At 40.3% G+C, this 12,419-nt stretch overlaps 1 protein-coding gene across 8 annotated transcripts in view; it reads right to left on the bottom strand.

Annotated features, from left to right (window-relative positions):
* The window catches only part of SCHIP1 (schwannomin interacting protein 1), a 630,453-nt gene that overhangs the window by 41,991 nt on the left and 576,043 nt on the right, over positions 1 to 12,419 (bottom strand). The window contains exon 1 of one of the 8 annotated variants that reach the window (XM_053306141.1): positions 2,978 to 3,423. The exons of 6 other annotated variants lie outside the window; for them this stretch is intronic. In XM_053306141.1, the coding sequence (XP_053162116.1) occupies positions 2,978 to 3,055 (78 nt within the window). In that variant the 5' untranslated portion in view covers positions 3,056 to 3,423. Of the gene's footprint in view, positions 1 to 2,977; positions 3,424 to 12,419 lie in introns of those variants that run through there. One more of the 8 variants, XM_053306145.1, reaches the window with a different exon arrangement.

Genomic DNA, 12,419 nt, shown 5'->3' with positions numbered 1-12,419 from the left:
TTCTAGCTTGATTCTATTCCTTCTTTACATACAGTGTTCCTCCACCTCCAATTCTCTTTCTCTCTCTCTCTCTCTCTCTCTCACACACACACACACACACACACACACACACACACACACACACACTAGTTCAGATGGTTTATTTTTATATGGGGAATCAAAGTGTGCACATAACCCCTCACTCTTTTTGAAATATAAAAAAATGACATTTGGTGTTTATATAATTTAGCTCTCTTTCCTACCTTATTCAGGTAGCTCAGTGATAGTTTCCTGTCCGACCTGGAATTGCCAGGGATTGAACTCTGGATCTTTTATATATAAAGTATGTGTTCTCCCATTGAGCTATAACCCCAGCTTCAAGACTTCATGTTTTATTTTCAATATTGTTTCTTGGTCTGATCCCTCTTGGTGGCGCTTCAAACGAACTTTATTGGATAAGCTTTGCAGCCTCTCTCTGTTTTATTGCTACTTTTTATGGTGTTTCTGAAATGCTGCTGACTTATTCCCATCATTTTGTCTGCACTGTTAAGGAGAGTCTGAATCCCACAAAAGCTAGCAGGATCATTAGCTGATTGCTCATCCAGCAGCAATAACACATCAGAGGATAATTTTATTGACCCTTTTAAAGCACACTTTATTCCATATATTACCAATAAATGAGTTTTATGAGTTAATGGTGTACACTTGTAGTGAGCTTTATATTGTATACATGCACACAGAGGATACTATGTGGACATTTATACGGACCTGGTAGGTCTCTTATTAGGCACTATTGCACCTCTTTTGGCTAGAAATACTGTGGATATTTTCATGGGCACATCCTGCAAAACACTTTACCAACTTGGCATTTACAACGCTAGAAATATGGTTACAAGCAGGCCAACAGACAGAATCACAAAGCTGAGAATTTAGAACAAGCAAAACTGCATTCCTATTACATCTCATTTTTGTATATAAACAGCAATTCAATATTCTTTGCATGATAATGTACTTGGAAACAAACCACACCTAACTAGAATGTATATTGAGCCCTGTGGCAAGATGGACTCCATTTGGAGGCTGAGAGATTCAACTTTAAAGCCTAGTGCCTGTATCTCAAATATTGACTCTAGGAACAAAATATATGGGAGTCAACAACAAATTTTTAGGCAACAGCTCTGGGAAGAGTTGATGCATGTAAAATGCCTTAAACACTATGCAGAAATCATGCTGTACCTGTGCCCAGGTGTCTGTACACACATACATTTGTGTGTGTGAATGTGTATGTGTTCATTTAAAAAGTGAACCTGGTTCATTTAAAAAGTGAACCTTCACTATTTGTGTACTAATATACCAGCATTCAACACACCATTGGAATAACTGTACCTGTATACACTGAACACAGACTGTACAAGTGCTGAATATAATGAGTGAATAGAACTTTAGACACAAGCATCAAAGTTTGTGATGCTTGGGTGGAAACATTTTGATTTTGACTCTGATAAGGGAAACTCATACAAATATCAGATTTTCTAACTGTGAACATATGAAACTGACATACTGCAAGTCCATTTAGCCTGATATTGTCTATTCTGAAAGACAATGTTTCTTCAGGGTATGGGGTGCTTCTCAGTCCTGCTACAGCAGCAGTGGGGCACCTAGGTAATTTTGGCACCTGGACCATCACTCGTGCCATGAGGCCCCCTCGCCACATAACAGCGGGTGGAGCAGCCACTGGCAGAGCGGCCGCTGGGCCTGTTCATCTGGCCCAGCAGCCCCTGAAAACTGCAAGGCGCACCTGCACAGTTTGAATTGATCATTGCAAGCCCGTGATGTCATGGGCTTTGCACAGAGAGCCCCAAAATGAGAGAAACCTGTCATCTGGGAGGCAGGTGGGCGCATGGGATCAGTTCTTACCACCATCCCTGCTGCGCTGCCATCCTGTGGTGCAGCGGCGGTTTTTAAAAGGTAGGAAAATAAGATTTAACTTTCCCCTGTCCTCTCAACCCAAACCATCTACTTGTAAAGCGGAATCCTGAGTGGCTCATACCACCTTCAAAGGCAAGTGCTTATGTTGCCTATGCGTTAATCCACCCCATGTGCACAGCAGGGTTCCACAGTGAGCAAGGAAGGTATCATAAGCATTCCATGAATCATAGGTCGTTTTAAAGTGTATTAAATATGTGTAATCAACCATCTGTAACAAACTGTTAACAGATTTTCAAGCAACAAGTGCTGCTTAGAATAAAAAGATCCACAGAGTAACTTCTTGGGGCTGTAAGGACAAGCAGACACTTGTAATTTGATGTCAAGACCTCAGTCATGCAACTCCAGTTATTTTTGAGTAGGTCTGTTATTACCAGACATAGACAATTACTATATTTAAAATTCCATATTGCAGCTGGCACGCTGTTTAAAGACATGCAAATATAGCAAATTTATATAAACTCTACGCGCACTGGCAAATACACTGTACTATTCAATTTCAAAAGTTTCTGCTAAATAGGAGAGAAAGAAGGAGAGACAAAAAGACGGGTCCAACACTCACCCAAATCTCAAACATTTCTCCAAGCAGTATCTTAACGTGCCTTATAAACAGTTTAGCTGGCTATACAACCATTGAATATATTGCTAATATTTTTAATCTATAAAGCCAATGATTTTAACATAATGTATAGTGCTGGTGACAACTAAAATGTTTTATATAATATAACAAAAGGAACATGGAAGACAGTACAGTATTGTGAATTCAAATGGAACAGAAAGTTTGTGTACGTACATGACAGCACATTTCATTATGTAGCAATATAAAGAGACTACCATGAACAAACACATTTATCACTGTTTTTTCAGCCTTCAAGGATGTTTTGAAGCAATCAGGAGTGCCTGTGAATGCCTTTTTTGGGGCGGGGGGCAGGGAACTGTTAGGTTTTGATTTGTTTCCCTTCAGCAAAAGCAGTTATTGTTCCAAGACAAAAGAGTCCTTTTTGTCTCTTACCTTTTTATAATTCCCCTCCATATCCAATGTGGATACTTCAGTGATGATGTCATCCATTCCATCATTGTCCAAATACATTCTTTAACTCTTAAAGACCCAAAGGAACCAGTCACTTGCCCTTCTGTCTACAACTTTGTTGTCCTGTGCTCTAAGTCTCCTTTTCCATGGCTCATTACTGGAACGGCAACATCAGGTGCAATTGCAAAATCATGCCTGTCCCCTTCCGTCGTCTTTTGCTTTCAGAGAAACGGCCCCCTGGCTTTTCCTTTCATCGTGCTGTGAAGAGAGCTGCCATTCTCTACAGCTAAAAGTTGCCTCTTCGCTGACACTTGGACCTGTCAGGAGCCTGATCTTCCCACCAGCTGCTATCACCTGCCTCTGAAGTATACGGCCACAATCCACTCTAAAGCTTGCTCCTTCTTTCCTAATAAAGTAAAGGCTGCCTTTGAGCTATAGCCAGCTGATTACACTTCTGAGTTCACTGCTTTGTGGGGTGTGTGTGCTGCAGTTACACAAGGAAAGCAGCAATCTTCCTCCAGCCACTGGTAGTTCAGGATAAAAATAGATGGAAGCCTAGCGGACTACACCAAGGGAAGAGGAACACACACAACCCTGCTATTTTCAAAACAGAATGATATAAAAAGTCAAGGCCATGTAGGCCACAGCTAGGGGCAACGAGCCAAAGTAGCAATCTCTGTGAGCAACAAAGGAGCTCCTTGAAGCCATGTCTTCTAAAGACTAGATTACTCAACATTGAGGAAACTCTATGAGAGACCTCTGATGCAGCATGATGAACTCAAAATAGTGGAGCAGAAAAAGAAGAGACACCCCCCATCCCAATTCATACACAGAAGAAGATCTAAAGGTCCTCTTTGGGTTGTGGCCAGGAGATTATGATGAGATTTTTTAGAATACCTGCCTCTTTTCTTCCCCTCCTCTTAAAAAAAAAAAAAAAAAAAAAGATAAGCACATCATCTTGACAGTCAGTGCTTTAGCTAACAGCAACCAAAAAAACAAGTTTGTGGTTCTAAAACTTGCCCAATGTCAATCCATTCCCTCTCAGGCATTTTCTGTTTCAGTTACTTGCTCAGAAAACAGGAGTACTTAAAATCACTGTGACTCCTGCACATCAAGGCATTTTTGGAAAGAAACTACACGTTGGAACTGTTGTTGCCAAGCACAACTAAGTTTTCAGAGGGAGTACTCATGGAAAGAAAAACACACGCCCCTTTCAATAGAGAGACAAAAGCCTACTGACATTAACAGGTGTAAATGTAAGGACTGCCGGGAACTTAATGACTCTGCAGGACTACAATCTGAGGAGATGAAACCTCACACATTTCCTGCTGACACACATTCTGTACATCTGGAGTCCATGTGGCTTTTCCATAAAACTTGCCAGCCACTTGGGGGTTATGTCATTCATTTATTTTGTAATATTAGATAGCCGATACCATATCTCTTTGTCTCTCTTTGGAGCTCATACAAACTTAATTTTTAACTCCTGATTAAAACAGGGGTTGGGCACCAACCATCTTGGGCATGGAGGATGATGCTACCATATATCCCTTCAATAAAAAGATTATTTTTAAGTGCCAGTAGGGGACAAAAAAAAAGTGTAGACAAGGAAATTGCATTTACACCATATGAAGACTGTAAAAGTCAAGCGACAGCTTGTGTCCTGAAGGCACAAGGAATGGGGTCCATAGCATCTTAAGAGTAACCCAGATGTTATTTATTTTGGTTGGATAGTGTCCCAGATTTTCATGTGCCACCAATTCTTTGCTGGGTGTGTGTACATGCATATGTATCCTGTTTCCAGTGGCTAGCTATAATAATTCTTGCTGCTGTTAGCATGTATGTAACCAGCTGTTTGTGGTGGCAGGAATTCTCTTGTGTAAATTGTTTCAAAAAGAATACAGAAGACTGATGTGTCAGACTTAGATCACTGTAGTGTGGGGAGATCAGGCTTCCCTCTAGTATGTGTAACAGATATAATTCATTCTTCCCCATCTACCCATCTCCACTTCCTTCTCCTTCCTCTGTTGTTTCCCCAAGTTGAATTTTAGATGTTCATTTGCTTGGGGCAAGGACCTAGCCTCTTTATGTACTATTGAGGGTGCTACACAAATAAATACATCTAATAAAGTTCCTTCTTGATATTTTAGGAAACTTTAAAGGAGAATACAAGCCCTTTATATAAAGAATTTGTGTATAGTTATAAAGAGAAAAGAGGGTCTGAGTCTGGCCACAAGGGCTTGTTTCTTTGAAGTTTCTGCCTCTCTGGTTCCACTTTAGCAGAGATCAGAGATTCTACAAGTGGATTGCACAATATGCCATTGACGCTAAATGATTTTATCAGGAGTATTTTCAGGTCAATAACAAGGTGATAGTTAAATTGCTTAATCTATAGGCCTGACTGATAATGTTTGGGCATCTTTGCTACTTGCCTGGACTCCACAGTGGCATAAAAGCTTCCCAAGGCCTTTTGTAATGTTCTGTATTAAATTTCACCTCCCCACCCCCTACAAAAGCACTTAAGATGATGAGACTACTAATATCTATGTGTAAGTGCTTCTGTAATGGATAAGTGCTGAAATTTCTAAGGAAGCAGCATTAAGGAAGACAATTTGGCTAACCCACCCCAATAAAAGAAGTAGCAGTGTGAAATATATACCATATATCAGATTACTGATAGAGTCGCCTTTAAAATCTTACTTTCAATCTCACATAAACTACCCAGAAAATATTTGATGCTATAAGACATTTCCCAGAAACTCTGAAGAGGCAAGACTGTTTTAAAATCACTCTAATATGCACTATTCAAAAGTTTAAAAGAGGCATGTATTAATATATGGGGCTAGCTAAATTCAATTATTTTCCTGGTAGGCTTCTACGTAATTACTTTTCTGCACACAGGAATTATGTTAATATGCTTTACTTTTTTATGGCTCCCATCCTCACAGCTGACTCAGCGTATCATTTCCTAGTGTTACTAAAATTAATTCTTTTCCCTTCAACACATAGTTCTTGTTCCTTCCCTGATAACACTGACTTATACCTAAAAGCCAATTATCTTCCGAACAAAAGGAAAATCCATTCATTTACTGAGATGCAGATTTAAAAAGCATATTTTAAGGTTTACTAGTAGAGAACTTAAATGATGACAAAACGTTCACACAATGTCATTCATAGCTTTTCAAAATGATCATGCACTCTTTTTACTGCACATAATGGCAGTGTTAGTGGGAAGCAAGCTTCTAGCATTTGTCCGTGGGAAGAAAAAATGAATCACAATTAAATATGCCCACATTACAACAGAGTTCATCTTTCAAGTATCTACAGCTGGCGACCTAGTTAGTAATGACATTATAACCATCACACAGAACAGTAGAAAAATGCTTCATGCATGCTGCTGAATACCAGTTGCTGAGGGTGGGGGAAAAACAGCAGAAGGACCATAGCTCAGAAGAAAAGCATCTGCCTTGTATGCAGAAGTCCCCCGGTTCAATCTCTGGCATTTCTAGGCAGGGCTGAGAAATGTTAGTTGGAAACCCTAGAGGGTTGCAGGCAGTCAGTGTAGACAATACTGAGCTCTGTAGACCAATGTTCTGACTCGGTATAAGGCAGGTAGGTAAGCCCTGCTTGGGGGCTTCCCAGAAACAAATGGTTTGCAACTATGGGAAGCAGGATGCCAGACTAGATGGGCCTTTGTTCTGATCCCATCTTTGGACTGAGATGGGACTCTATGCTCTTAAAAACTAAAGCCATAGCATAAGAATTCATTTTAGGTTTGAGATGTTCAGTATCTCTCTCTCTAGTTATTAAACAAAACAAGTGCAAGCAATTCCTAGAGCTTCCTAGGAAAACTCATTCTCTCATAATTCACTCCAGATTAAAAATCCAACAAAACTCAGCATGCACATCAAGTCCAGAATAATTAGACAGCTTCTCCTCCAAAGAAAAGGGGAAAGTGCCAGGCTTTGTCCAGAACCAACAGGCAAACAACCCACAAAGTTCCCATGACCTACTAGCAGATTTCAAGTCAATGTTTGTCAGTCATTCTTGCTGTTATGCCAACAGAACCATGCCTCAAATGGATGAAGTGTCCATACAGATAAACAGACAATGTCCATTACCAAACTCCTATCAGCTTGGAAGTGAGGAGAAGTTCTATAGTAAGAACAGAAGTTCTATAGTAGTAACAAGTTATATAATAGGAACATATTAAGAGATCATTAAATGCTGATTAAAGTGGAGAAGGAACTGAAATCAGTTATTTGAAGCAGAGAAAAATGGGGCAGCATTTATTCTGCATTAATGAATGTGTGGAGGTGGTAATAATTTTATATTTAATTAATGTCCTAGAAGAGACAAGATTTTTATTCCAAGACTGGATCGATCTGGTCTTGCAATCACAAAAGTGAGTGCAAGCTTTCGGCTCTTCCCTCTTTAGACAAGCCCCACTGTAAGCATGAACAGTGGGGCACACTGTCAATTGATGCAGCAGGGGCAGAACTTCCTCTCCACTCTGCTGTACACAGCTACAGTGGAGCAATTTTATAACATCTGAATGAGGCTAAAGATCTTCACCAAAGGCTCCTAAATCAACTGAGCAGTTACAGGATAAGAGGCCAAGTCCTCTTATGGACTGGTAATTAGCAAAAAAAATCAAATTGCTTTATAAACCATAGTTAAGCTGTAGCTCATGGCTGCACCAGAGCCAAGGAAGAGGAAAGAGCACATGCACTCAGCAGGCTTTGGATCACATTCACAGTCCAAACAGCCTTAACCCAAACCACCTCTATGGAGGAAAGTAAAGTGTGCTATTTAACTTACTCATATATGACCTGGAATCGGGGGGAGTGGGGGAAGCAGTGAAGGTAGCCAAGGCTACAAATGGCACCAAATTATTCAAGTGTGGGGAAATGAAACCCCAAGCAGACATCCAAAAGTTCTCTCCACACTGAGTGTCTGGGCAACACAATGGTAAATGAGGTTTAAGTGTAAAGCGATGCACATGGCAACAAACATACCACTAACTTCACTTAAACAGATGGGCTCTGAACTGGCTGTGACTATCCAAGAAGTCTTGGGTCCTATTCAGACATTATATGTTAATGTGCACACAGATGTCCGTACATAGTTTTGATAAGATCAGCTCTTCACCATGCAGTGGCACAGCTACCACTCAGCAAAGACTCATTCATCTCCTCCTAACCACTTCCTTCTTTTTGCTGCTGATGCCCTTTCATTGTGTCCTCTTTGGCTTCCTCCCCTTCTCATCATCACATGAGTGGTGAGAGAGGCAGAGGAACATGCATGTGGTGGCAATTATCATGGCCATAATGGAGGAGAAGGCAGAAGTTGGCAGAGGTACATGTGTGCATGCAGGTGCACACCCAGAATCAAGTTTGAAAAAAGAGAGAGGGCCAACATTTGATGCTTTTCCTCAAGAGGCAAAGAAGTATTAGGCCACCACTGGGTAAGTGTGCACAGGAATCCAGCCTGAGGGGCTGGGTGCGGGATGTGAGAGGTTTGTAAAATGATAACATATTCAGAGAAAGTTGAAAAAAGAAGTAGGGATCACCCAATGAAACTGATTAGCAACAGATTCAGGAAAGACAAAAGCAAGTGGTTTCCCCCCACAGAATGCATAATTCACTTATGGAATTTGTTGCCACAATATGTGGTGATGGCCATTAGCATGTATTGCTTTAAAATGGGGTTAGACAGTTAAATGAACATGTGTACATCCACAGCCATTTGTCATTACAATTTAATGGAACTTCCATGAAAAGAGACCAAACAAAAATCAGTATAGCTGCTGTAGGACAAACAAAGGGTGTGTGCATTTGATCTCATGTCCTGCCTGTGAGCTTCAACATTCCCAGAATCTTCCTCTGACTGGCCACTGCTATAAACAAGATGTTGGGCTAGATACTAGATCCTTGGTCAGATGCAGCAGAACTATTCTGATGCTTTATCATCCCGTCCCCAACCCCAGGAGTAAATGGCAGCCATTCACTTTCAAAAAAGAAAGTTAGTAGTCTCAAATCATGAATCTGAAGGAATAATGTTGAAGCAAAGGTCGGGTCAGTGCCTGGACGGGAGTGCACAATGCCTTGAATTAAATCATGGAAGGAAGGAAGGGCAGAAATTGAATTAAAAAGTGCATTCAAATACACCATTGGAGTAGGCACTAAATATGTACCCTGAGCCTGGTGACCCCTGTATCCAACGTGAAGAACAAGCTTTGAACCCCAAAAGGTCCCCCCACAATACAGGCCACTTGGTTCTTAGTAGTGCACAGAACACTACTAAGCCACTGAGAACAGCTCTAGTCCCTATTTCCATATTGCCCCAAATTCAGTTTCTTAGCCAAGCTAGTGTGTTCCACTAGGGTGGCAGAACACTGATTTTTATAATCATAGATTTATGATTATCCATTATGTTTAGCAGTTGAATATGCTAATCATGAAGAAAATCCATAACATTAGGGTCTTTTATATTTGCTATTCTGCTTAATCACCATCCTCAAATGTTTTCAAGTGAACAAAACCCACCACTCCTGAACAGTGAAAGCAAGGCTGCAATTTCTATTTAACACATCAATAAAATATTTTAGGGTGACACAAAGATAAACATCCTCATTCTAAGCAAAACTTGCACATTAACATTGGTCCCTTCTCTTCACCCCTGCCTGCCCAGAAAATATCAATCCAAGCAGAATCTGTATTGCTTACTCAAAATCTTATGAATATTTCACAAAATTACAAAGTATGTTCCCAGTTATTTTGACGATACTTCACATACATAATTAGCTTTAAAAGTAGTTCTAAATATAAAAAATAGGAATTGCCTTGCTGGATGAGACCAGATCCATCCATTTTAATGCTGTTTTCACCAGCAGCTAGCCAGATGTTTCTGGACTCTCACAAGCAGGGTATGAAGGTGATGGCCTGCCTTTGTCATTTGTCCCCATCATCTAGTACCAGAAGTACACTGCCCTGATCACTGAGATTCCATTTGACTATCATGGCAAAAATCCACTGATAGATTAATTCTCCCTACAATTCTATAATTATTTTTAAAGCCATCTAAACCAGTGGCAGCTACCTAATGGTGTATCGGGGAAATGTCTTGACTAGCAAGCCAGAGGTTGCTGGTTCGAATGCCTGCTGGTAGGTTTCCCAGACGATGAGAAACACCTATATCAGGCAGCAGCGATATAGGAAGATGTTAAAGGCATCATCTCATACTGTGTGGGAGATGGGAACCCTCCTGTATTCTACCGAAGACAACCACAGGACTCTGTGGTCACCAGGAGTCGACACCGACTCAATGACACACTTTAAACCAGTGGAAGTCACCATGCCTTCTAGTAGTAGATCCCATAAGTTAACTCTGTATGCATAACATAGCCTTTTGTAGGCTTTGAATCTACTGCCAATCAGAGACATTAGACTAGACAACAGCTAGTCCTTGTATTATAAGAGACGTTTCCCTCTCTCCATGCCACTCACAAATTTGATAAACCTCTATCATTTTTTATAACCGTTCTCCTTTAGAGCCAGTCTGCTCATTACTGATTTCTAGGTGAACACGTAATGTGTGAATGAGACAAATATGTGCACAGAAGAACACTTATTTATCTTGTGAACCGCCCAGGGATGTAAGTTTTAGGCGGTATAAAAATATGTTAAATAAATAAATAAATAAATAAATAATTTGATTTCTATACTGCCCTTCCTCTTATCAGAGAGGTACACACAGCTAGGACTGACTGCACTTTCATGTCACATGTACACTCAGTGGCAACTCAAATTTGCTGACACATAAAATGTGCAAAGGTCCTTGGAGGTCTTTCTTCTATATTGTGAACTGCCCAGGGACTTTTTGTATAGGGTGGTACATACAAAAAGTACAGAGAGCTTAATATGTAGATGACATGACCTAAAAAATGCAGAGCTTTGAGCTTTAACAGCAATGAAATACCCCTCTCCTAAGTGCAATTAAAAGGCTCCAATGTCGCTTGTGGTATGATGCAAACAAGGCATTATTTAACCACAGATGGCACCAGCAGCAGCTCCTGACATTTTCCCATCCCCCACTGAGAGGAGCCGCCCTTATTGCCTGGCCTGCTGCAATCCAATCATTTATGGCTTTCAGTTTGATCCTAAACCCTAGATTCCACATCACAGGTGGATTAAATATGTGACCTCGAGGTTAATGGTCTTGTTGGCTTTGTGTCTTTGCTTTTGGTGACCCACATCACCCCAGCAGCAAAGCATTTACAAGACTCCCTTTCCCGACTTTTTAAACTGTAACTCTTGTTACAAAGATTTCACATGCTACCAACATAATATGCAGCATCTTGAGAGAGTGCAGTGGAAGAACCCACAACACTGTGCTGCTTTGTTATGACCACATAAAACAGCACAAATGTGTTGTGAAGCTTTCTGTTGCAATATTAGATTCCGAAGCCGAACCCAATCTGGATGGCATCAAGGTACCTTCACTTAATCACAGTTCCCAAAGAACTGACTTCCATTTCAAAGGAAACAATGGGTGACCCTTTAACCCCTCCCAGAATTACAAAATGTGATGGTCAGAGCATTCTTTGTGACAGAGCAACTGCTATTTATTAAAATGCAAAGAGATGTCAAACCAGAACAGTGCTGCTTGTTAAGTGGCCTTTGAGCAGAAATACTGAGAAATCCTAAAACTGAAGGAATATAAATGTAAAGAAACAAAGATTGGGGGTGGGGGGCAGACTCTTAAATTGTTGCTTGAACCGATGATCTGAAGTCTCAAGAAAAAGAAATTGCTCATCGTGCTAAACCTTATCACAATTTTGCATTTCCAACTTCATGTTGTACAGAAACACATTTTATCTCTGTAGTCAGACCAAACATACTGTTAGATGTGTCCCTAAAACAACTTTCCTTCTCCATCTTGGTTCATCTCTTTCCCTATGTACACATCTTGCACTCAGCTCTAAACAGCTTGTAAACCCAATATACTTGCCCCAATTTTATTCTTGACTTTTATTCCTGCCAAAAAAGTAGTAGTAGTAGTAGTAGTAGTGGAGGAGGTGAATGTATGTTCCTAACGTTGGAATCAAACCCTAGAAATGTGGCTTTGTACAAACATAAGCAATGAAATATCCTGAGCTTTGCATTTTATGATGGTTTTAACGGTAGATATAAAGTAGCAAATCCTTACCATCCCAAGTTTAAAAAAAAACAACACACACCAAACCAAGTAGAGGCTAATCAGATAATCCTGTTGAAATTGGGAACCAATTGTTTTACGGCAATGAACAAATAATTAAAATGATAGAATAGCAAATCTAAAAACAGCCTGGAACCTATTAAGTCTACATTTTGTTTCTCAAGGTGTTACAGATACAGAAAATGTGTGGCAATAGGGGAGGGTG

This window comes from Hemicordylus capensis, chromosome 3, assembly GCF_027244095.1.
Source record: "Hemicordylus capensis ecotype Gifberg chromosome 3, rHemCap1.1.pri, whole genome shotgun sequence".
NCBI lineage: Eukaryota > Metazoa > Chordata > Lepidosauria > Squamata > Cordylidae > Hemicordylus > Hemicordylus capensis.
The sequence above is the reverse complement of the archived record's forward strand: the minus strand, read 5'-3'. Positions and strand labels throughout refer to the sequence as shown.